The sequence below is a fragment of the Pseudophryne corroboree genome, chromosome 6 (genome assembly GCF_028390025.1).
Source record: "Pseudophryne corroboree isolate aPseCor3 chromosome 6, aPseCor3.hap2, whole genome shotgun sequence".
NCBI lineage: Eukaryota > Metazoa > Chordata > Amphibia > Anura > Myobatrachidae > Pseudophryne > Pseudophryne corroboree.
Genome location: NC_086449.1, coordinates 508,295,767 through 508,322,600, shown reverse-complemented (window position 1 = coordinate 508,322,600; position 26,834 = coordinate 508,295,767). Strand labels below are relative to the sequence as shown.

General features: G+C 46.8%; 1 protein-coding gene across 1 annotated transcript in view; it reads right to left on the bottom strand.

Moving 5' to 3' along the window:
• The window catches only part of PHLDA1 (pleckstrin homology like domain family A member 1), a 28,292-nt gene extending 5,543 nt beyond the window's left edge, over positions 1-22,749 (bottom strand). The window contains exons 1-2 of the mRNA XM_063927432.1: positions 22,457-22,749; positions 20,980-21,568 (exon numbers count right to left, since the gene is read on the bottom strand). Of these exons, the coding sequence (XP_063783502.1) occupies positions 21,023-21,469 (447 nt within the window). The 5' untranslated portion in view covers positions 21,470-21,568; positions 22,457-22,749 and the 3' untranslated portion in view covers positions 20,980-21,022. The remainder of the gene's footprint in view (positions 1-20,979; positions 21,569-22,456) is intronic.
• Positions 22,750-26,834: the final 4,085 nt, after the last annotated feature.

Here is a 26,834-nt window from a genome sequence, read left to right as displayed (position 1 = left end):
CATGCGGACCAAAAACGAGGCATGTTTTTTCTGGGAAGGGGCGTGGCCACACAATAGTACCCCCAATTCAAATTACACCACACAGTACTGCAACCTTATTCACATTATATCACACAATAGTGTCCCTTATTCACATTACACCACACCATAGTGCCCTTTATACATGTTATGCCACAGTGTAGTGCACCTTATACACATAACGCCACACAGTAATAGTGCCCCTTATACACATGCCACACAGTAAGGCCCCTTACACACTATGACATATATTAGCAATGCCCTTATGCCAGTGGTTCCCAAACTGTGTGCCTAGGCATCCTGGGTGCCTAGAGCACTTGCAGGGCTGCCTTGGATTGGTGGTCCAGGACCAATCCAAATTATTTATGGTCAATGTAATAGGCAAAACCAGTGCTTGTAGCTGCCAATCATAAAATATGCGTACAAGCAGAGGCAAATCATGTTCCTCACCACACAATTGAACATAAGGATGACATATAAACACAATTTACTTAATTTAATATTTCTTGATAAATTTCTTAATAAGAAACTTTTGACCTGGGGGTGCTATGATTAAAATTTTGATGATACTCTAGGGCACCGTGATTCAAAAAGTTTGGGAACCACTGCCTTATACACATATTGCCACAGTAATGCTCCTTACACATAATGCCACATAGTAGATTTGCAATGCCGCAAGACGCTGTAGGTGGGCATCTGAGATTCACAAACTCATCTATGGCATTAGTATAAAGAAGCAGACGTGGCTGCGTGCGACTCGGAATCAGCCCCATTGTCTGAACATGACCAAACCCTACATGAGATTATAATAATATATAGTTATTATTATTGTATATTTGTAAAGAGCCACAGTGATGAACAGCACCACTCAGTGAGAGACCAACAAACGTAAATATTATATACTGGTAAGCATCGAGTGTGGATGTAAAAATAAGAATTTACTTACCGATAATTCTATTTCTCATAGTCCGTAGTGGATGCTGGGGACTCCGTAAGGACCATGGGGAATAGCGGCTCCGCAGGAGACTGGGCACAAAAGTAAAAGCTTTAGGACTACCTGGTGTGCACTGGCTCCTCCCCCTATGACCCTCCTCCAAGCCTCAGTTAGGATACTGTGCCCGGACGAGCGTACACAATAAGGAAGGATATTGAATCCCGGGTAAGACTCATACCAGCCACACCAATCACACCGTACAACCTGTGATCTGAACCCAGTTAACAGCATGATAACAGAGGAGCCTCTGAAAAGATGGCTCACAACAATAATAACCCGATTTTTGTAACAATAACTATGTACAAGTATTGCAGACAATCCGCACTTGGGATGGGCGCCCAGCATCCACTACGGACTATGAGAAATAGAATTATCGGTAAGTAAATTCTTATTTTCTCTAACGTCCTAAGTGGATGCTGGGGACTCCGTAAGGACCATGGGGATTATACCAAAGCTCCCAAACGGGCGGGAGAGTGCGGATGACTCTGCAGCACCGAATGAGAGAACTCCAGGTCCTCCTCAGCCAGGGTATCAAATTTGTAGAATTTAGCAAACGTGTTTGCCCCTGACCAAGTAGCTGCTCGGCAAAGTTGTAAAGCCGAGACCCCTCGGGCACCCGCCCAAGATGAGCCCACCTTCCTTGTGGAATGGGCATTTACAGATTTTGGCTGTGGCAGGCCTGCCACAGAATGTGCAAGCTGAATTGTACTACAAATCCAGCGAGCAATAGTCTGCTTAGAAGCAGGAGCACCCAGCTTGTTGGGTGCATACAGGATAAATAGCGAGTCAGATTTTCTGACTCCAGCCGTCCTGGAAACATATTTTCAGGGCCCTGACTACGTCCAGCAACTTGGAGTCCTCCAAGTCCCTAGTAGCCGCAGGCACCACAATAGGCTGGTTCAAGTGAAATGCTGAAACCACCTTAGGGAGAAATTGAGGACGAGTCCTCAATTCTGCCCTGTCCGTATGAAAAATTAGGTAAGGGCTTTTATAGGATAAAGCCGCCAATTCTGAGACACGCCTGGCTGAAGCCAGGGCTAACAGCATTACCACCTTCCATGTGAGATATTTTAAGTCCACAGTGGAAAGTGGTTCAAACCAATGTGATTTTAGGAATCCCAAAACTACATTTTGATCCCAAGGTGCCACTGGAGGCACAAAAGGAGGTTGTATATGCAGTACCCCCTTGACAAACGTCTGTACTTCAGGAACTGAAGCCAGTTCTTTTTGGAAGAAAATCGACAGGGCCGAAATCTGAACCTTAATGGACCCTAATTTTAGGCCCATAGACAGTCCTGTTTGTAGGAAATGCAGGAAACGACCCAGTTGAAATTCCTCTGTAGGGGCCTTCCTGGCCTCGCACCACGCAACATATTTACGCCAAATACGGTGATAATGTTGTACGGTTACATCCTTCCTGGCTTTGATCAGGGTAGGGATGACTTCATCCGGAATGCCTTTTTCCTTCAGGATCCGGCGTTCAACCGCAATGCCGTCAAACGCAGCCGCGGTAAGTCTTGGAAGAGACAGGGTCCCTGCTGGAGCAGGTCCTTTCTTAGAGGTAGAGGCCACGGGTCCTCTGTGAGCATCTCTTGGAGTTCCGGGTACCAAGTCCTTCTTGGCCAATCCGGAGCCACGAGTATAGTCCTTACTCCTCTCCTTCTTATGATCCTCAGTACCTTGGGTATGAGAGGCAGAGGAGGGAACACATACACTGACTGGTACACCCATGGTGTTACCAGAGCGTCCACAGCTATTGCCTGAGGGTCCCTTGACCTGGCGCAATATCTGTCTAGTTTTTTGTTGAGGCGGGACGCCATCATGTCCACCTTTGGTTTTTCCCAATGGTTGACAATCATGTGGAATACTTCTGGGTGAAGTCCCCACTCCCCCGGGTGGAGGTCGTGTCTGCTGAGGAAGTCTGCTTCCCAGTTGTTCACACCCGGAATGAACACTGCTGACAGTGCTATCACATGATTTTCTGCCCAGCGAAGAATCCTTGCAACTTCTGTCATTGCCCTCCTGCTTCTTGTGCCGCCCTGTCTGTTTACATGGGCGACTGCCGTGATGTTGTCCGACTGGATCAGTACCGGCTGACCTTGAAGCAGAGGTCTTGCTAGGCTCAGAGCATTGTAGATGGCTCTTAGCTCCAGGATATTTATGTGAAGTGATGTCTCCAGGCTTGACCACATGCCCTGGAAATTTCTTCCCTGTGTGACTGCTCCCCAGCCTCTCAGGCTGGCATCCGTGGTCACCAGGACCCAGTCCTGAATGCCGAATCTGCGGCCCTCTAGAAGATGAGCACTCTGCAACCACCACAGGAGAGACACCCTTGTCCTTGGAGACAGGGTTATCCACTGATGCATCTGAAGATGCGATCCGGACCATTTGTCCAGCAGATCCCACTGAAAAGTTCTTGCGTGGAATCTGCCGAATGGAATCGCTTCGTAAGAAGCCACCATTTTTCCCAGGACCCTTGTGCATTGATGCACTGACACTTGGCCTGGTTTTAGGAGGTTCCTGACTAGCTCGGATAACTCCCTGGCTTTCTCCTCCGGGAGAAACACCTTTTTCTGGACTGTGTCCAGAATCATCCCTAGGAACAGCAGACGTGTCGTCGGAATCAGCTGCGATTTTGGAATATTTAGAATCCACCCGTGCTGTCGTAGCACTACTTGAGATAGTGCTACTCCGACCTCTAACTGTTCCCTGGACCTTGCCCTTATCAGGAGATCGTCCAAGTAAGGGATAATTAAGACGCCTTTTCTTCGAAGAAGAATCATCATTTCGGCCATTACCTTGGTAAAGACCCGGGGTGCCGTGGACAATCCAAACGGCAGCGTCTGAAACTGATAGTGACAGTTCTGTACCACAAACCTGAGGTACCCTTGGTGAGAAGGGCAAATTGGGACATGGAGGTAAGCATCCTTGATGTCCAGAGACACCATATAGTCCCCTTCTTCCAGGTTCGCTATCACTGCTCTGAGTGACTCCATCTTGAATTTGAACCTTTGTATGTAAGTGTTCAAGGATTTCAGATTTAAAATAGGTCTCATCGAGCCGTCCGGCTTCGGTACCACAAACAGCGTGGAATAATACCCCTTTCCCTGTTGTAGGAGGGGTACCTTGATTATCACCTGCTGGGAATACAGCTTGTGAATGGCTTCCAATACCGCCTCCCTGTCGGAGGGAGACGTTGGTAAAGCAGACTTCAGGAACCGGCGAGGGGGAGACGTCTCGAATTCCAATTTGTACCCCTGAGATACTACCTGCAGGATCCAGGGGTCCACTTGCGAGTGAGCCCACTGCGCGCTGAAATTCTTGAGACGACCCCCCACCGTACCTGAGTCCGCTTGTAAGGCCCCAGCGTCATGCTGAGGACTTGGCAGAAGCGGGGGAGGGCTACTGTTCCTGGGAAGAGGCTGCCTGCTGCAGTCTTTTTCCCCTTCCTCCGCCCCGGGGCAGATATGAGTGGCCTTTTGCCCGCTTGCCCTTATGGGGACGAAAGGACTGAGCCTGAAAAGACGGTGTCTTTTTCTGCTGAGAGGTGACCTGGGGTAAAAAGGTGGATTTCCCAGCCGTTGCCGTGGCAACCAGGTCCGATAGACCGACCCCAAATAACTCCTCCCCTTTATACGGCAATACTTCCATATGCCGTTTGGAATCCGCATCACCTGACCACTGTGGCGTCCATAACCCTCTTTTGGCAGAAATGGACAGCGCACTTACTCTTGATGCCAGAGTGCAAATATCCCTCTGTGCATCTCGCATATATAGAAATGCATCCTTTAAATGCTCTATAGTCAATAATATACTGTCCCTGTCCAGGGTATCAATATTTTCAGTCAGGGAATCCGACCAAGCCACCCCAGCACTGCACATCCAGGCTGAGGCGATTGCTGGTCTCAGTATAATACCAGTATGTGTGTATATACTTTTTAGGATATTTTCCAGCTTTCTATCAGCTGGCTCCTTGAGGGCGGCCGTATCCGGAGACGGTAACGCCACTTGTTTTGATAAGCGTGTGAGCGCCTTATCTACCCTAGGGGGTGTTTCCCAACGCGCCCTAACCTCTGGCGGGAAAGGGTATAATGGCAATAATTTTTTAGAAATTAGCAGTTTTTTATCGGGGGAAACCCACGCTTCATCACACACCTCATTTAATTCATCTGATTCAGGAAAAACTACGGGTAGTTTTTTCACACCCCACATAATACCCTTTTTTGTGGTACTTGTAGTATCAGAAATGTTCAAAACCTCCTTCATTGCCGTGATCATGTAACGTGTGGCCCTACTGGAAAATACGTTTGTTTCCTCACCGTCGATACTGGAGTCAGTGTCCGTGTCTGGGTCTGTGTCGACCATCTGAGGTAACGGGCGCTTTAGAGCCCCTGACGGTGTTTGAGACGCCTGGACAGGTATTAACTGTTTTTCCGGCTGTCTCATGTTGTCAACCGTTTTTTGTAAAGTGCTGACGCTATCACGTAATTCCTTCCATACGACCATCCAGTCAGGTGTCGACTCCCTAGGGGGTGACATCACTATTACAGGCAATTGCTCCGCCTCCATACCATTTTCCTCCTCATACATGTCGACACAACGTACCGACACACAGCACACACACAGGGAATGCTCTGATAGAGGACAGGACCCCACTAGCCCTTTGGGGAGACAGAGGGAGAGTTTGCCAGCACACACCAGAGCGCTATATATATACAGGGATAACCTTATATAAGTGTTTTTCCCTTATATAGCTGCTGTATTATTAATCTGCCAAATTTAGTGCCCCCCCTCTCGTTTTACCCTGTTTCTGTAGTGCAGGACTGCAGGGGAGAGTCAGGGAGCTTCCCTCCAACGGAGCTGTGAGGGAAAATGGCGCTTGTGTGCTGAGGAGATAGGCTCCGCCCCCTTCTCGGCGGCCTTTCTCCCGCTTTTTTAAGGAAAAACTGGCAGGGGTTAAATGCATCCATATAGCCCAGGAGCTATATGTGATGTATTTTTAGCCATCTAAGGTGTTTTTATTGCGTCTCAGGGCGCCCCCCCCCCAGCGCCCTGCACCCTCAGTGACCGGAGTGTGAAGTGTGCTGAGAGCAATGGCGCACAGCTGCGGTGCTGTGCGCTACCTTATTGAAGACAGGACGTCTTCTGCCGCCGTTTTCCCGGACCTCTTCAGTCTTCTGGCTCTGTAAGGGGGCCGGCGGCGCGGCTCTGGGACCCATCCATGGCTGGGCCTGTGATCGTCCCTCTGGAGCTAATGTCCAGTAGCCTAAGAAGCCCAATCCACTCTGCACGCAGGTGAGTTCGCTTCTTCTCCCCTTAGTCCCTTGGTGCAGTGAGCCTGTTGCCAGCAGGTCTCACTGAAAATAAAAAACCTAAAACTAAACTTTTCACTAAGCAGCTCAGGAGAGCCACCTAGTGTGCACCCTTCTCGTTCGGGCACAAAAATCTAACTGAGGCTTGGAGGAGGGTCATAGGGGGAGGAGCCAGTGCACACCAGGTAGTCCTAAAGCTTTTACTTTGTGCCCAGTCTCCTGCGGAGCCGCTATTCCCCATGGTCCTTACGGAGTCCCCAGCATCCACTTAGGACGTTAGAGAAATTAGAGTGCAATAGGTCCAGCATAAATCTACAGGTAATAGAGGTACAACTTGGGAGAAAGTATGCCTCAGGTTGGAGTTTGGTACAGCAGGATATCTATGTCCAGTGTTAGGATGGAGAATGTAGTGGGCGGGTTGGTGTTCAGGGGTCATTTAAAGCTCTGGAGGAAGGGAAAGAATCATAACACGATCATTGATAACACATGATAGTGTATTCCCTGAGTAGTAGAAAGTGAGAGGTCCTACAGGTGGAAGAAGAGAAATGTCCGAGGTAGATCAAGTTAATGTGTATTAGAAGATGGGAGTGTGAATGTAATAAGCCTTGAATTGTTGAGGACTTTGTAGATTAGAATTGGTATTTTGAACCGTATTCTGGAAGGCATTAGGAGTTATAGTGTCTTGCAATAGCGTTTAAGATAGAATTACATGGAACAGAGGTATGAGAGCTATATTGTCTAGAAGAAGGCTGTCATAGTCAAGGCAGGAGAAAACAATGTAGTAGATTGATTCAAGTTTTAGTTGCATCTAGTGTAAGAAAGAAGCATATTCTGGGTATGTTTCATAAACTGAAGCAATATGATGTGACAAGTGTAGGCGATGAAAGAAGTAAATATTGCACATAGGTAGCTGGCTTGGAGATTGATGGAATGGTGACATTGTTTACAGTGTGGGAGAGTTCCTTTTGAAAGAATGGAACATGAGATAAGATACATTTTTGGACATGGCGAGTATTACGTAGTATTAAAACAGTGATGTAGATATAATGAGGAAAGAAAGTGGGTTGGACGATTGTAGAAAATCTACTTAAGCTCAGCTGAAGCAAAGGTGAAAAGAGAGATTATGTTTTTGTTGGAGAGAGAAGGTGGGTATAGAGATGGTTTATTAGGATTGGTAAAATGAGTGCATGCCTGTTAGTAGAAACATGTAGAAACTGGCAAAAAGGGATTCTCTCAGAGAACTAACTATTAGAGAAGTGATGTAGGTTTGCTTGTCAAGGGAAAGGTCAATGCTACATACTGTATCTCCCAACTCAACACTTTTTCTCTGAACAAAATCTGTGCCTAGCTTTGATGGAATGGGGTGAGAGAGGAGAGACAAAGGCTGTGCTTTAAAGGTGGAGAACAAAGATATGAATAAGGTTGTAGGGGTTGCAAGCTCAGTGTAGATGGGAAGATTTAAAGCAGAGAGAGGACCTTGGTTAAAGAGATTGAGAAGTACCCTGGATTTGTTGCAATGTTGCCAGCAGTCATGAGAAGAGATTTACTTGTGTGGGTTGGCGAGTGTGGTGGGTTCAGGACTTCAGTGCATCCAGGTAAGGAAGGAAATAGTAAGGAGGAGTTAGTAAAAAAAACAGGCAGAAGAATAGCTTAGAGAGTAGAAGAGAGGAAGTCAATAAGAGTAACTATGATGGTATATTGTGCAGGTATATTGAGGTGCACTGGGAAATATAAATAGGAGGGAGATGGGACAAGCAGTAAACTGCAGAGAAATTAGAAAGCAGCAGTTTAAGGGGCCCTATACACGGGAGAGATGTGTGCTGAGCGAACCTCTCAGCACACATCTCTCCTGCTGCTCAGCACAGCGCGATGTGTGCTGAGCGTGCGGGGGGGGGGGGGGGGGCGGCGCTCATTTCACCAAGCGGGTGAAATGAGCGTTGTGCTAGATTGGCCTGCATGGCAGGCCAATCTAGCACCAGCGATAGCGATGCGCGGGGCTGCGCATCGCTATCGCTGTAGGGGGTACACACGAGTGATCTATGCTTAAAATCTAAGCAATCTAGTCATATTGCTTAGATTTTAAGCATGGATCTCTCCGTGAGTACCCCCCTTAAGAGTTTAAATGTCTTCAGATGTAGCAGTTTAGGCCAAGTCTGGTAAAAATTCCATACTATGTGTTAGGATCTCCTGCTCTGTGCTGCCACGTCGCCATGGCAACCGGGAGGCAAGTGTTAGCGAAGTAACCTGAGCGCAGCGGATACTCCGGTCCGGGTTTTTACTGTGTAGTGGTTACAGGCTCTGTGCACGGCAGGGAATCCGGCGCTGGTTTTGTGCTCACAGTCTGTGAGGTCTGAGTGGGGCGTGGACAGCACTTGCTATATAAACCATCCTCTCAGGCTAGGCAAATGCTGCTGAATCTTTGTTTGTTAGTCAGTTCCAGAGAGTTAGCTAGTACTGTGTGACTTTGTATTTACTTGTTGCTTACTGCGAATAGACCTTGGGATTCGGTACTTCATTCTGCCAATCCGGACCTAGCAGTAAGACTGGAGTCAGTTGTTTGACCTGCTGGGGTTCTTTTGCTATTCTGTGAACCCAGCAGGTTTGCGGCTGTACTCTCAGACCTGCTTGCTTAATCCTCCCTCACTGTGCAGGGCGTCCAGGTGTCAGTTTAGTGGCAGTAAGCTGAACCTGTGCCCTGCAAGTGGGGGTTAGGATTGTGGATACTCTCCTTGTGTCTATATTTCTATCTCTGACCAAGGAGTTTATTCCCACACCCGTTGGTAACCCTTTGGGGGTTTTTCTGTTGCTCTTAGCAACATCATTTCAGGTGCTCCACATGTTAAATCACTACACATCGCTTCATTGTCCGCTCTATTCCATCTGAGCATTCCTGGCACTAGGGAGACACCCAATTCCTGAGCCTTTGGGCTTCTCCGTTCACTTTGTGTTTATTAGTTATTCCATCACCTCCTGTGTATGTTATGTTATACTGTCTGTGAGTTCGTTTGCTTCGATTCCCTCTCTGTTCATACACCGGTATACTCCTGTTAGCACTGGTGTGCGTAACATATTCAGCAGCCTTACTCCTGTTGAAATTTTGTGGGAATATGGAGCATACCCCTCAAAATACTTTGCAACAGGTGGTCGATCAGGTGCAGGTCCTGACTAGACAATTTAATGAGATGTCCATTAAAATGAACACCCCGCAGGCCGCTAGCGGAGCTCCCGCAGCAGCAGCGGCAAGTTCAGGGGTTAAGGAGCCGAAAGTAAATCTCCCGGATCGTTTTTCTGGAGATCGCTCGCAGTTCTTTTGTTTCAAGGAGAGCTGTAAGCTATATTTCAGGCTTAGGCCCCAGTCTTCTGGGTCGGAGATTCAGCGGGTGGGCATGGTGATTTCCTTGCTACAAAGAGACCCACAGGTCTGGGCATATGGGTTACAGCCTGACTGTCCATCGCTTAAAAGTGTTGATGCTTTTTTTACGGCACTGGACATTTTGTATGATGACCCTGACAAGATGGCTTCAGCCGAGGCTCAGATTACGGTTCTTAAGCAAGGGCGACGGCCAGCTGAGGTTTATAGTACGGAGTTTCGGAGGTTGGCTCATGATACCCAGTGGAATGACCCAGCCCTGAGAAACCAGTACCGAAGGGGCCTTTCTGACCAGATAAAGGACCAACTGGTACAATATCCTTCGCCTGATAGCTTAGATCAGCTCATGCAGTTATCCATCCGGGTGGATAGACGGCTGAGAGAGCGTAGGCTTGAAAGGGAGACCGCAGTTTCCTTTTTTCCCAAGGGAACCTCAGACTCTGAGGAATATTCCGAGGAGCCTATGCAGATTGGGGCTACCCGCCTCTCCTCGCGTGAGAAGACGCGGAGGAGACAGCAGGGTTTGTGTTTGTACTGTGGGAATAAAGGTCATGTTGTAGTATCATGCCCAGAAAAACCGGAAAACTTCAGGGCCTGAGGGTGATGGGAAATATCCTGTCAGGCCAGAAGTCAGAATTTCCTAAAAAGACTTTTCTCATTCCGGTGACTTTGGAGATCCTCGGTCAAACTGTCAAGACTGAGGCCTTTGTTGACAGTGGGGCCGACGGGGTTTTCATGGACCGTCAATTCGCCCTGGAACACTCTGTTCCCTCAGTACCTTTGGCATCAGAGATTGAGATCTGTGGGTTAAACGGGGAACCATTGTCCCAGGGTAAAATTACCTCCTGCACCAGCCAAATTCCTTTGTTTATTGGAGCCACACACTCTGAAAAATTGTCTTTTTATGTGACTGTCTGTTCTTTTGCCCCATTGGTTTTGGGGTTACCCTGGTTAAGGGCCCATAACCCTCAATTTGACTGGGTCTCTGGGGAGATTCTTAGTTGGGGTAGTGATTGTTTCAGGAGTTGCTTGAGCCTTCCAGTCAGGCTCTCGCAGCTAAGTTTGCCAGGATTGCCAGGATGTTATGCAGATTTTGCGGATGTGTTCTCCAAAAAAGTTGCGGAGGTACTACCTCCCCATCGCCCCTATGACTGTGCCATTGATTTGTTGCCGGATGCTAAGCTTCCCAAGAGCAGGTTGTACTCCCTGTCACGTCCTGAGACTCAGGCTATGGCAGAGTACATTCAGGAGAACTTGGCTAAGGGATTTATCAGACCCTCACAGTCCCCAGTTGGGTCGGGGTTCTTTTTCGTGGGTAAAAAGGACGGTTCGTTGCGACCCTGCATCGACTTCAGGGAATTGAACCGTATCACGATTAAAAACTCGTACCCACTGCCTCTCATTTCGGTTTTGTTTGACCAGCTTCGTACTGCCACCATTTTTTCTAAGATTGACCTACGCGGTGCTTACAATCTAATCCGAATAAGAGAGGGGGGTGAATGGAAGACTGCCTTTAATACCCACTCAGGGCATTACGAATATTTGGTGATGCCTTTTGGGCTCTCTAATGCCCCGGCAGTCTTCCAGGAATTCATGAACGATGTGCTCAGGGAATATTTGGATAGATTCTTAGTTGTTTATCTAGATGACATCCTAATCTTCTCTCATTCCCTGGAGGAACATCGGAAGCATGTACGCTTAGTCCTCCAGAAACTCAGAGACCACCAGCTTGGGGCGAAGCTGGAGAAGTGCGAGTTTGAAGTCCAGCAAATCGCATTTCTCGGGTATATTATCTCCTCAGAAGGTTTCCAAATGGAGGGTTCTAAGGTACAGGCAGTCCTGGATTGGGTGCAGCCCACTAGTTTGAAGGCGCTTCAGCGTTTTCTGGGCTTTGCGAATTTATATAGACGGTTTATCGCTGGATTTTCGTCTATAGTGGCCCCCTTGGTGGCACTCACTAAGAAAGGGGCGGATGTTGCTCACTGGTCTTGAGAGGCCAAAGCGGCCTTTGCCCGTCTCAAAAGGGCATTTGTCTCGGCCAAGGTGCTGCGACACCCAGATCCAGAGCGTCCTTTTGTGGTAGAAGTGGATGCCTCTGAGATAGGTATTGGGGCAGTGCTCTCTCAGATGGGGGTGTCTGATAATCACCTTCATCCCTGTGCTTACTTTTCCCGTAAATTTTCGTCTGCCGAGATGAATTATGATGTGGGTAACCGGGAATTGTTGGCTATAAAGTAAGCACTCGGGGAGTGGAGACACTGGCTTGAGGGGGCTAAGTTTGTGGTCTCAATTCTCACCGACCATAAGAATCTGGCATATTTAGAGTCAGCGAAGCGGCTCAATGCCAGGCAGGCACGATGGGCTTTGTTTTTTGCTCGCTTTAGTTTTTTGATAACATATCGCCCTGGGTCAAAAAACATCAAGGCTGATGCGCTCTCGCGGAGTTTTGCTCCAGTTCAAGAGACCACCGAGGAGCCATTGCCCATTGTGTCCCCATCATGTATTAAAGTGGGCATTACCCAGGACCTCTTGTCATTAGTCCTTAGAGCACGGGAGCAGGCTCCTCCAGACCTTCCGGTAGGTCTCTTGTTTGTGCCTCCTAGGTTAAGACAGCGAGTGTTCCTGGAATTCCATGCCAAGAGGTCGGCAGGGCATCCGGGTATTGCCAGAACTCGGGAGTTGCTGTCTAGGGCGGTGTGGTGGCCCTCGGTGGCTAGGGATGTGGATCAGTGGGTTCGGGCATGTGACGTTTGTGCCCGAAATAAAACTCCTAGAGGGGTTCCTGTCGGCCCATTACATCCACTCTCTATTCCGTCTAAGCCATGGACCCACATTTCCATGGATTTTGTGGTGGACTTGCCCAAATCCTCGGGGATGACAGCCATTTGGGTTGTCGTTGACAGGTTTTCGAAGATGGCGCATTTCGTTCCACTGGTTGGGTTGCCATCGGCCAGACGCCTGTCTGAGTTATTTATGCAGCATGTTGTGCGCCTCCATGGGTTGCCACTTGATGTGGTCTCTGACCGTGGATCCCAGTTTGTGGCCAAATTCTGGAGGGCATTTTGTTCTGATCTCCAGATTTCTGTGAGCTTGTCGTCAGGCTACCATCCACAGTCTAATGGGCAGACTGAGAGGGTGAACCAGTCCTTGGAGCAGTTCCTCAGGTGTTATGTCTCCAAGTGTCATACTGACTGGGTTTCTCATCTGTCCATGGCGGAATTTGCCTATAACAACGCGGCTCACTCTGCTACAGGGATCTCTCCCTTCCTTTGTGTGTATGGGCATCATCCTAAGGCCAATTCTTTTGACCCCTTGGATTCCACGCCTGGTGGTTCCTCTGTTGTTTCGGTCCTTAGGGGTATTTGGAGGAAAGTGAAGAAAGCCCTTGTGTCTGTGTCATTAGTGACCAAAAGGGTTTTTGATAAGCGGAGAAGACCCTGCAGCTTCAAATTAGGAGACTTCGTCTGGTTGTCCACCAAGAATTTGAAGTTGAGACAGCCATCTCATAAGTTTGGCCCCCGGTTCATCGGCCCTTATAAGATCACCAGGGTTATCAATCCAGTGGCATTTCAGTTAGATCTGCCCCGTTCATTGGGTATCAATAAAAAACATTTCATTGTTCCCTTTTAAAACTGGCGGTTAGTAATCCTTCTTTCAGTGGAAGACCTTCTCCTCTTCTGATACGGGGTCAGAGGGAGTTTGTGGTTGAAAGGGTTCTTGACTCCAAGATGGTTCGGGGTCGGCTGTAATTTTTGGTGCACTGGAAGGGGTATGGCCCGGAGGAGTGGTCGTGGGTGCGCAGTTGTGATCTTCATGCCTTCAGACTGATACGCTCTTTCTTCTCGCAGTTCCTCGATAAACCCGGTGGTAGGGGTTCTTTGACCCCTCGTCAGAGGGGGGGTACTGTTAGGATCTCCTGCTCTGTGCTGCCACGTTGCCATGGCAACCGGGAGGCAAGTGTTAGCGAAGTAACCTGAGCGCAGCTGATACTCCGGTCCGGGTTTTTACTGTGTAGTGGTTACAGGCTCTGTGCACGGCAGGGAATCCGGCGCTGGTTTTGTGCTCACAGTCTGTGAGGTCTGAGTGGGGCGTGGACAGCACCTGCTATATAAACCATCCTCTCAGGCTAGGCAAATGCTGCTGAATCTTTGTTTGTTAGTCAGTTCCAGAGAGTTAGCTAGTACTGTGTGACTTTGTATTTACTTGTTGCTTACTGCGAACAGGCCTTGGGATTCGGTACTTCATTCTGCCAATCCAGACCCAGCAGTAAGACTGGAGTCAGTTGTTTGACCTGCTGGGGTTCTTTTGCTATTCTGTGAACCCAGCAGGTTTGCGGCTGTACTCTCAGACCTGCTTGCTTAATCCTCCCTCACTGTGCAGGGCGTCCAGGTGTCAGTTTAGTGGCAGTAAGCTGAACCTGTGCCCTGCAAGTGGGGGTTAGGATTGTGGATACTCTCCTTGTGTCTATATTTCTATCTCTGACCAAGGAGTTTATTCCCACACCCGTTGGTAACCCTTTGGGGTTTTTTCTGTTGCTCTTAGCAACATCATTTCAGGTGCTCCACATGTTAAATCACTACACATCGCTTCATTGTCTGCTCTATTCCATCTGAGCATTCCTGACACTAGGGAGACACCCAATTCCTGAGCCTTTGGGCTTCTCCGTTCACTTTGTGTTTATTAGTTATTCCATCACCTCCTGTGTATGTTATGTTATACTGTCTGTGAGTTCGTTTGCTTCGCTTCCCTCTCTGTTCATACACCGGTATACTCCTGTTAGCACTGGTGTGCGTAACACTATGAGGGTATTACAGCAGGATGGAAAACATACAGGCCTTAAATTGGCCATACACTATGCTGGCTTTCATCCAACCATCCAACTAGTTGGTTGGAATAATGCCAGGCAGCAACTTGATTTCCTGGAAAACTGACAAAAGTTGTCACTCAGACAAATTGTTTAAATCAAACAGATTCAACCAACCAACTGAACTCTTGTTTTTGCCTGTTTTCTGGCATTTGGGCGCATTCCCATGCATTACCAGATTTTCATTCCAACCAACCATCTAGTTGGATGTTGTATGAATGTTGGTCTGGTCTATCCTCAGTAACAGGGGATGTTACAGTATTTTTACAGTGAAAATCTCAATCACATCTGTTGTAAAACAAAAATACAGAATGCACTAATAAACAAGTAGATTATACCCCTTTCATATCGCACAAATAACCCGGTATCGACCCGGGATATTGCCGAGTCGACACGGGTCAGTGTGCTATGTGAAAGGGCCATGTCCGAATTCCCGGGTCGCCTAACCCGTTTATTCAACCTGGGTAATAAGAAGGGTTATTCCCGGGTTGAATACCGGGTCAGGTACAGTGCGACCCGGTACCCATTCACAGCAAAGGGAGAGGCGGCGCGGAGATGAGCACATCTCCCAGCGCCACCTCCGCCCCCGCCGCTATGGCAACCGACCCGGCATATTGCCGGGTCGGGAAGCCAGCAGCCAGCCTCCAATGCCGGATCCCACCTGGGAAGGACCCGTTTCCAATTCCCGGGTAGGATCCGGCATTGGAGATGTGAAAGCAGTATTAGTAAATATTTCAGAATTCATCCCAAAATAAAAAAGAATTTGGCAGATACAATTATAATTCCAGGCTAGGAACATATATTATTATTTCTTTAATTATTTATTTTACATTTAATTTAACTCGAATGTACAATTTCCATTATTATTTCCCTTTAAATTATCGAGGTGCCTGTTGCAAACAATTACCAGGGACAATGTTGTTGATCAGAAGAAGCTGTAATCAAATTATAAATATAGGGACTTTACTTGGGATACATATTTAAAACATGGAACTGTATCTAGGAATGAAGTATGCATGGTAACTATGCATTTGAATTTAAAGCTGTACAAGCCCAGACTTCAAGGTCCCATAAGTCACAGGTCAGGTTGCCAAGTGCTTACATCAGTAGCACAATATTTTTGACAACCAGTTTAATTGTGTTGAACCTGTTATAAGTGTTTAAAGACTGGAGTTGTGCAGTCTTCCTTAGGAATGGTAAAACAAAAATATAAGTATCGTTTTAGTAATATGTCTTATATAGACTAAAAACATCAGAGTATTCTATTTATCAGAGAATCAGATTATTTTGATATGATGTGCTGTAAGATGTAATATACAGATCTACTGAATAGAACAGTGGTTCAAACTTGGTTGCAACCAGTTTGTGATGGGGTCGCATGATCTGTCTTCCGAGTGGCCAAGATGCGCTGCATGGTCACGTGATGCTAGGGAGGAATGATTTGGACACAGTAAAGGCACAGCAAGAGTATTAAGTGGAAAACCTGGGTCCTCTGTCATCTTCTGTTATTGGTGTGCACCTCCTGGGGACTGATTTGTGGCTGGCATCTGGCCTTTTGCTCCACCCTTCTTTAGATGGTCTGTGGTGGCTCCCAATGTGTTGTCTCCCAGAGAAGTTCGGGGCACAGTATAGCTCTTAAAAAAAAACAGGCAGGGTGTATTTGAACAAATACAAAATGGGCACGGCATGGTGCCCTGCCAAAACAGCCTTTTGGGAATACTACAATAGAACAACAGGAAGAGGAAAGTGTGCCCTTTCACCCCATTGTGCAGTCTCAGGCAGCAGGCTCCAGTATCCAAATCCAGTTCCAGCATTTAAGTCCAGCCAAAACAGTAAGTGTTAGCAGGCATAAACAGGCTTATATGATATTAGGGAAGATTTAATTATATTGGGGTGGGGCTCCTGTGGGAGGCATGTAGGCAGATCTGGTGTCATGTAAGGGGTACGTGTGGATGTCAGATACCATCTAACGAGTATGTGAGCATGTCTGATTCCATGCAGGGGGTATTAATGTTAATAATTTGCTCTTTTTATGATGTGATGATGTTTCCAGCAGCAGTGTTCTGCGGTAACTCGCTGAGGCCCCATACATTTATTTGTTGTTAGAGCAGGTCCCAGAACAAAATAGTTTGGGAACTGCTGGTGCAGAGGGAACAGAGGAAGAGTTTAACCAGGTATTCTAATGAGTAATGCTCTAAATTGGAGCACGGCTCAATTACATTTAAAATAGAAATGTCTGTAAGTAGCAATTAAACAAGTTTATCTGACCCTCTATTCAATAGATCTATGTATTAACTTCCATGCTTATAGTGCATGAAAACACAGCATTGTAAAGCGTAACAGAATTTGCTGGCACTATATATAATGCCATAAATGACGAAAATGCCGTAATTGACATTAAAACGTTGATGCATATCAGACTTCTTGTCTGTCCTTATTTCTAACGCCGTGAGTGCCGCCTGACTCTGTTTTGTATATTATTGGACACAGCGCCGCTGTAACCACGAGGAGGGCACCGGCTATATATCTTCCTTTTATACACCTTAGGGGTTTGGGAGTGCCGTGGACCTTTTGCTTATATATATATATATAGATATATATATATATATATATATATATATATATAGATATATAGATATATATATATATATATATATATATATATAAAACTGTCAATAAATTATTATAACGTGATTTTTCATAACGGTAAAAATAAAATCTTGAATCAAATTATTGATGTTACAGTGATGCCTTTATTTGAAACAAATATTTTTTTTTTACTAAGCTCATAATAATTATCAGATGCTATATTGTCTTTTTTTGTAGTTCACATTAAAGGGTTAATTTACTAAAAAGCACATAACTTTTCGACAGCAATCTTAGGCTGGGACACCAACAGCTGTGCCAGACCCAGGTAATGGGAGGGGCGTGGTCAATACAGGGAGGTGTGGCTAGCCCCCCTCCTTCGTAGATTTGGAGGGTAGGCTAGCCACTGGGCTGGGGAGAGAGGCTACTGCAGAGGCAGTCACTCCTCTCTTCACCCGATGCACCCTCTACAATGGGAAAGTGTGTGTGTGTGTGGCGGGGTGGGCGGGGGCCTGCAGCAGGCAGGTCTGGGACCCTCCAACGAGCCTGGGCACAGGGAAAAAGGGAAACAGGCCTGGGCACAGGGAAAAAGACATATATGTGCATTTCATTTCACCTAATCTGATTGGAGAGATTGGATAAATCATTATCAAAGTAGTTATTCTTTTAAAAGGATCTTAATGACCTTTAACAATATGTAGAGATATCTCATAAAGTTAAAGTGAGATTTTTCCCACATTACAACACAGAGTTTTAATGTGATGACTTTTAATAGTGTTGCTCTTAAATAAATCATAGTTATCAGCCACCTTTATGACTATGACTAGGTACAACTGATTTGTTTGAGGTGTGTGGTATTCACATTTTAATAAACAATGACACACATGTAGATTCATAACTCATCACAGCATTAGCTAGCCACACACACACAGACCAGTCATGCCAGTTGGTACCAGGAGACAGGATACATGTCTAAGCTGGCCACATGTAGGTGACCAATTGGACTACAGCTGTCCATTTTTCCCACAACCCCTTAGGCTGAGTGGCGTTATCAGCACAACATTTCAGATTTCACATAGACTACGACAGCACAGGGCTTTATTTTACCTTAGATAAAAGACCATAAAATGCAGACCTTATCTTGTACAGTAAAGGTCTGTGATGTCATTACATTGTAGTTTGACCTGCATTCAATTTGGTGGCAGAGAATGAAGGCGCAAGCTGAGTCAAAACAGAGCTAATATTTAACAAATACCATGAATCAGAGTTAAACATAGCAGCAATCCAGCAACTGTTTACGACTTCCTCTATCTCAGAAGAAGATAAATAAGGAAAGTATCAATTGAGTCGCTCGGCCACTCCCCTGTGTAGGATTTCAAAGAATGTATGTAGCAGTAATGAGCCATTTATACATTGGGAAGCAACAATCTAGCCTAATAAAAATGTTTACAGCACTAGGTTATACATGTAAAATGTGGAGAATCATTGTGCTTAATTACCCTTTAACACTCTAACAATTACAGGACTACAAGTTCCAAGATACTCAACCAGCCAATAAGGGACAGTCAGTGACATTAGCAGGCATCACGTGTTCTAACTTCAGAAGTGTCACTATGGAACTGAGCCTTACTTTCCCTATTTTACACATTTTCCAAGTAACAGCGTGGAACCAAATGGTGGTCACATCTCATTCCGTGGATGTATCCAAAGTGTGCTACTATTTTCAGAAGCATGTTAACATACCTCCCAACATCACCCTCTCCAGGAGGCTCTGTTCCTGGACTTCCCTCTTAATTTATGATTACACTCACCTGTGCGGAAACACCTTTCTTATCCATTAACCTGTTCAAAACAGGTGCCGGCAATCATAAATTAGGAGAAAAGTCAATCATAAATTAGGAGAAAAGTCCAGAAGCAGAGTATTTTGTCCCTCCTGGAGATGGTTATGTTGGGAGGTATGTGTTAAATCATATAAAGTGATATAAAAATCATTAATTTCTAGCATTGGAACATTAACAGCATTAGTACATTACCTAAGACATCATGCAAGATCTCTTCATTCCACTAAATAGTCAGAAATACCTTACTACTGCAATAATTGTAAAAACAGTGGTTCTCGAACTCGGTTCTCCAGACCCCACACAGTTCACATTTTCCAGATCACCTAGCACAGTGGTTCTCAAACTCGGTCCTCGGTACCCCACACAGTGCATGTTTTGCAGGTAACCCGGCAAGTGCACAGGTGTATTAATTACTCACTGACACATTTTAAAATGTCCACAGGTGGAGCTAATTATTTCACTTGTGATTCTGTGAGGAGACCTGCAAAACATGCACTGTGTGGGGTCCTTAGGACCGAGTTTGAGAACCTGTGACCTAGCGGATGCACAGGTGTATTCAGAACTCTGATACATTCTAAAAGATACACAGGTGGAGGTAATTATTCCACTTGCAATTCTGTGAGGAGACCTGGAACATGTGAACTGTTTGGGGTCCTGAGGACTGAGTTTGAGAACCTGTGCTCTAAAACACAGGTTCTCAAACTCGGTCCTCAGGACCCCACACGGTGCATGTTTTGCAGATCTCCTCACAGAATCACAAGTGACATAATTAGCTCGACCTGTTGACCTTTTAAAATGTGTCAGTGAGTAATTAATACACCTGTGCACTTGCTGGGTTACCTGCAAAACATGCACCGTGTGGGGTCCTGAGGACCGAGATTGAGAACCACTGCTCTAAAACATTTAATGACATCAGTCTATCAAAAGTTATTTTCATTATATAGAGAAACCGTGGAGCACACTGGACAACTGATTATTTTCTAGAAACTAATGCATCAACTATTGCTCCTGCTAGAAACAGAAGTGTGAACAGCGTTTTCAATATTTTCTTTATTATGACTCGGACCTATATTCATTGATAGAGCATGTTCAATGATATACTATATTTGAAATAGAAAAGGGTTTTCTAGCCTGTGTACAAGATAAGCCCCATATAAGCTATCTTTACAACAGCACTCCAATAAATGGTACTGGCATGCTGTAGTAACATTATTATTAGTACTCTGCAGGAGTTAGACTCCCCTCCAGGCAGAAGTAGAAGATTGTAGAGTATGCTGTGGCATGACTAGCAGAGCTAGAGTATCATTAGAAAGAACAAAGAGCAGCAACACTAAACCCAGGTGCAGCTTTTACTCCATCAAGCACCCAAGGTATAGTATCCTGCCAATGCATTCCAGAAGAGCAGTGTAAAGTAATCCTAGATTAGTTTAGATGCTATCAGTATCCACTTTGGCAATCAAACATCCCACAAACATCTTTTTCCCCACATCTGCTGTGAATTAAGGGGATAGAACATAATACCCTTCTGCTGAGTGTGGGCTTTTCCAGTTTTGAGTAAGCAAGATAACAAACCAAAAACATTACAACATGGTACATCATTGGTATATCAATTTAGACATAGTAAGTACATTTTTTTCTAATTACTTGTACGTTTTACCAACATAAGACGGTATACTGTTGCTATGATGGAAATCACCAATAGTAAAATGTTCGACTCCCTCCAAAAACCAAACCTGTGACTGAACGTAAACTACTTTTTTGTTGTGATTACAGCTGTCATTTTCCATGGTACAATAAAGCAGTTTGACCATCTCAAATGGGTATTAGTAAAATCAGCAGCTTGTGATGGAGTTTGGACCCTTAGATCATTACTTCAACAATAGGTCAAGGGCCAACATGCCTAGTGGCTGTCTTTTATTTTCACTAGCTCTATATATATCCGTGCCAATGAGGGTTTCATAATGAGTGCCAGCGGCAAACCTGAAGCGCCTTACCTGGAATCAGATGGGAAGGCTGCTGCTGCTGATGAGGCTATGTCTATGCTGAGTTAGAAGTGCTCCTGATGCGATGCCCATGTTGCTGGACCAGGTGCTGCTGTTTTTGCCTTGTTGATTTGACAGCTAGGATGGCTTGTCTGTTTTTATATTGCACCATCTGCAATGTGATCTCTGCATTCCAGCCCTCCTCTTGTGGACACCGAAAATCAATCTCCCTCCCCTCTGCCATGACCACTGTGAAATACACATATTTGCCTTTCCTCTCCACACAATCTACCGTTTTCATATTGGAGAAGTGCAGCTCCTTGATCCTTGCAGGTTCAGCAGGGGAGCTTTGCTGCTGAGGCTGCTCCAGCTGTTTGGGTGGAATGAGAAGAAGACCTTCCTCGGTTAGGATGCACCTCTTCTTCTTCCACAGCTGCAGCAAGCCATCACTCCTCTTCTCCAGAAGTCCTTCTTTTACTACCTTACAGCTGCTCTCCAACATGCTACTTGCTGCTGGCCCCAAATGCAAGCGATGAAACCCTGCTGTGCCGAAGACGTTATAAGACGATTTCAGCCGGGGGATCCAATGCGAGAGCAGACTCTGAAAGAGAATCATGAACAGTATAAGGCTACAGTGACAATGCTTGTACACTGTGGGCTGAGTGTGACGGCAGCAGCTGCAGTCTGCTCTGACTCAGGCTGAGCTTCTCCTCTGGTTGGCGAGACTCACATAGATGGCGTTTCCCAGGGCTAGGGCAGGGCGCCACCTGCTGGGCGTCTTTGGCCTTTACTCTCCATTCACGGATACTACTACAGCCAGCGGAGCCTAAAAAACCGGTCCTGTCATAAGAGCTGGACATAGATCAGCCGATGAGAAGCGGCTGAATAAACATTTTACTAATTATTGGTTTAATAAACTTTAAGTAACATGTGTAATACACTTAGCTGGTGCTAGCACAGAAACACTGCCCTCTCTATACGCTCGTACAGTGTGATGTTGGAGCAGCTAATATAAGGCAGTGCAGTGCCTGGCTAATTGTCCCAGACGTGCCATGTCTGCCAGGGGAGCCTATGCCCACATCACTCTCTCCTACTACACTCAGCACACAAGTGTGATGTACCATGTGTGATTTGCAGCTCGGCGTTACAGCTAATAGCGGCACCCGGCCGGGTCATCACTGTGCATTGCATGAGATACTGCAGAGGGGCATTAGGCAGAGGAGTCACAGACACGGTGCCCGGGGACTAGTGCCATCATCATGGGTCACATCTCCAATAACTGGAACATGCAACACACACACTTCCCCATTTTACTGTGCTCTTAAGCCAATACACTGACCCAGACATTGCATGCAGCACATAACTTGCTGTATGCGACGCGTAGTCGTGATTTGATGCTGGTGTACGCATATAACATCGTGTAGTCATGTCAGTGTTGGCTGAGGCACGCTAATACTAGTCACCCTGAGAGACTCCCCGTCATACTTACTTGGCAGATCGCTTTGTGAATCCCCACAAGTCGTATCTATAGATGTACAGCCTACACTGTGGGATAAGGATGTAGGCAGCAGCAGCAGCAGCAGCCCGGGTCTCTCCCTCTCCGCTGTGTGAGTGTCTGCGGCAGCTGCAGCCCGGCCTGCTGCTGGGAACTCTCCCCCTCAGCTCCCGCCCACTGCCAGCGCAGTACAGGGACACCAGACCCTGGGATGTTGCAAGATGGGCTCAGCCACAAGAGTGGAAGTGGAGACTGGAGAGGAAGCAGAGAGGGAGGGGCAGAGTTCTAGCAGAACTCTCCTATCCTCACACCATTCATCATCTCTGCACATGGCTGTATGAAACTTCCACAGTGAGTTAGATGACATACTGTACAAGGCTGTATGTGTACATTGTGTCCCATGCTCTCACAGAAGGAGCTGTCTACAAGCCTCTAGTACAGACTGATGGCATCTCATATTGCTATAGAAATAGATCTCTGTTTTATGTAAACATTCTTCTTATTAGCTCTTACAACTGGACATGTGCCTTGTTATGTCCCTTACTTTATCCTATACATTGCTCAATTATATTATTCCCATCTTAGGACTTCATTGATTACTACATGTTTTGAAATATGTACCATATTTGTCTACTTTTGAAAAAGCATTCAGGGAGATTGTGAAAGTAACCCCTGTATGTGTGATGCAGTGTGATTTACATCAAACTGTAAATGAGCCTTATAGCAGTTACCTAGGGTTAGCGCATTGCAAAGCCTTGACAGATGATAAATAGCATGGTGATAAAGTACCAGCCAATCAGCTTCTAGGCGGTATTCAATTATTTTCACCCCCTTTCACACCCGTTCTGTTTCTACGCTCAGGGGAGTGGTATCATCATTTCAACTCGCTACCCCTGGAGTAGTGAGGCACCCGACTCTTTACATAGCTAAGCCTAATTACCATGGGCGCAATATGCACGATAACGGGGATCACTTTAGAAAGGAAGTTGGGCGTGATATATCATTTGAATAAGTGTCAAGTTACAGGCTGTGTTTGAAAAATGACAGGAGCTGGTCGGCTGGTCATTTATCACCGTGCAATTTATCACTTTTCAAGGCTTAGAACATCTGGCCCTAAACCTTTATGTTTCCTCCCATCTCACCTCTAATATTTCACCTGTTCTGCACTCAAGACCCACTTCTTTATTAATGCCTTCAAGTTCTCATCATACCCCACTGCTTCATGCTTCTTGCTCACTATCAGCAGCAGCTTCTGTTCCTGAGCTGAAACGCTGTCCACAGTGTGTAGGGGGGAGCTGACCAGGACATGTGAACATACATGTGAAGATGTATGTAACATATGTCCTGGCTTCCTTCCCCGGGTATCCGCTGCTGCAGCACTGAACTTACTGATCAGCCTGTCAATAGTCCTTTAGCCCGCCCCCGGACTCTCATTGGCTAGCTTCTTAGCAGTCTGGGGGCGGGCTAAAGGACGATTGACAGGCTGATCAGTAAGTTCAGTGCCGCAGCGGCTGATCCCAAGGGAAGGAAGCCAGGACATATGTTACATACATATTCACATGTATGTTCATAGGTCCTGGTCAGCTCCCACCTACACACTGTGGACGGCGCTGCAGCGGCTCACTATCTCTCCCCTCTGTGCCACCCCTGTCTGTCTGCTAGACCATAAGCAGGGCCTTTAGAGTGTAAGCAGGACCCTCTTTGCTGATGTGCTGTTCCTTCCCTCACGTATACATATCATCCATTCCCCACTGCCAACAATGACAACCTTGGTTCAGCTGGCGCTGTTGATTTAGATATTATGGGGTCTATTCATGTAAGAATGCGATGTTTAACTTTTCACTAAACATCGCATTCTTATTTCAGGTTTTCTCTGACGTCCTAGTGGATGCTGGGAACTCCGTAAGGACCATGGGGAAATAGCGGGCTCCGAAGGAGGCTGGGCACTCTAGAAAGATCTTAGACTACCTGGTGTGCACTGGCTCCTCCCACTATGACCCTCCTCCAAGCCTCAGTTAGATTTCGTGCCCGGCCGAGGTTGGATGCACACTAGGGGCTCTCCTGAGCTCTTAGAAAGTTATAGTCTTAGATTTTGTTATTTTCAGTGAGACCTGCTGGCAACAGGCTCACTGCAGCGAGGGACTAAGGGGAGAAGAAGCGAACTCGCCTGCTTGCAGCCGGATTGGGCTTCTTAGGCTACTGGACACCATTAGCTCCAGAGGGATCGACCGCTGGCCCAGCCTTGATGTTCGGTCCCGGAGCCGCGCCGCCGTCCCCCTTACAGAGCCAGAAGCAAGAAGATGGTCCGGAAAATCGGCGGCATGAAGACATCCTGTCTTCACCAAGGTAGCGCACAGCACTGCAGCTGTGCGCCATTGCTCCTCATACACACTTCACACTCCGGTCACTGAGGGTGCAGGGCGCTGGGGGGGGGCGCCCTGAGGCAGCAATAAAAACACCTTGGCTGGCTAAAATACCTCAATATATAGCCCCTGGGGCTATATATGAGGTAAATACCCCTGCCAGAATCCCATAAAAAGCGTGAGAATACGCCGCGAAAAAGGGGCGGAGCCTATCTCCTCAGCACACTGGCGCCATTTTTCCCTCACAGCTCCGCTGGAAGGAAGCTCCCTGGCTCTTCCCTGCAATCTACAGTACAGTAAGAGGGAAAAGAGAGGGGGGGCATTAAATTTGGCACTGTATACAGTATATTTTATTGAAAAGCAGCTATTAGGGACATAACTCAGTTAGTCCCTGTATATATATAGCGCTCTGGTGTGTGCTGGCATACTCTTACTCTGTCCCCCCAAAGGGCTTTGGTGGGTCCTGTCCTCTGTTTGAGCATTCCCTGTGTGTGTGGAGTGTGTCGGTACGGCTGTGTCGACATGTTTGAGGAGGATAATAATTTGGAGGGGGAGCAGATGCCTTTAGCAGGGATGTCACCCCCTGGGGGGCAGACACCTGAGTGGATGGTATTATGGCAGGAAATGAGTGCACGTATAGACTCCTTACATAAAAAATTTGACGACATGCCGACTGTGGGACAGCCGAGTCTTCAGCTCGTGCCTGTCCAGGTGTCTCAAAAGTCATCAGGGGCTCTGAAACGCCCGCTATCTCAGACGGCACAAGTAGATGTCGACACGGATACTGACACCAGTGTCGACGACGATGAGTCAAATTTAATGCCCGTTAAGGCCATTCACTGCATGATTGAGGCAATGAAAGAGGTGTTAAATATTTCTGATTTACATCCAGGTACCACAAAAAAGGGTATTATGTTTGGGGAGAAAAAACTACCTGTAGTTTTTCCCCCGTCAGATGAATTAAATGAAGTGTGTGAAGAAGCGTGGGCTTCCCCTGATAAGAAATTGGTAGTTCCTAAGAAGCTACTAATGGCGTTCCCTTTCCCGCCAGAGGATAGGTTACGTTGGGAAACACCCCCGAGGGTGGATAAAGCGCTCACACGTTTGTCTAAAAAGGTGGCACTACCGTCCCAGGATACGGCCGCCCTTAAGGAACCTGCTGATAGAAAGCAGGAGGCGATCCTGAAGTCTGTATATACACACTCAGGCATTATACTTAGACCAGCTATTGCGTCAGCATGGATGTGCAGTGCTGCCGCTGCGTGGTCAGATAAACTGTCAGAAAATATTGACACGTTAGACAGAGACACGATCCTGCTAACAATTGACCATATCAAAGACTCAGTCTTATACATGAGAGATGCACAGAGGGAAATCTGCCGGCTGGCATCTAAAGTAAGTGCATTATCCATCTCTGCTAGGAGATGCTTATGGACTCGCCAGTGGACTGGAGATGCAGATTCCAAAAGGCACATGGAAGTTTTGCCTTATAAGGGGGAGGAATTATTTGGGGATGGTCTCTCCGACCTAGTTTCCACAGCAACGTCTGGGAAGTCAGCATTTTTACCCCATGTCCCCTCACAGCCTAAGAAGGCGCCATTTTATCAGGTTCAGTCCTTTCGGTCCCAGAAAAACAAGCGGGGAAAAGGAGGGTCTTTTCTGTCAAGAGGCAGAGGCAGGGGAAAAAGGCTGCAGCAAACAGCAGGTTCCCAGGAACAAAAGTCCTCCCCCGCTTCCTCTTCCAAGTCCGCCGCATGACGGTGGGGCTCCACAGGCGGAGCCAGGTACGGTGGGGGCCCGCCTCAGGAATTTCAGCGATCAGTGGGCTCGCTCACAGGTGGATCCCTGGATCCTTCAAATAGTATCTCAGGGATACAGGCTGGAATTCGAGGCGACTCCACCCCGCCGTTTCCTAAAATCCGCCTTGCCGATTGCTCCCTCAGACAGGGAGGCGGTGCTAGCAGCGATTCACAAGCTGTATTCCCAGCAGGTGATAATCAAGGTACCCC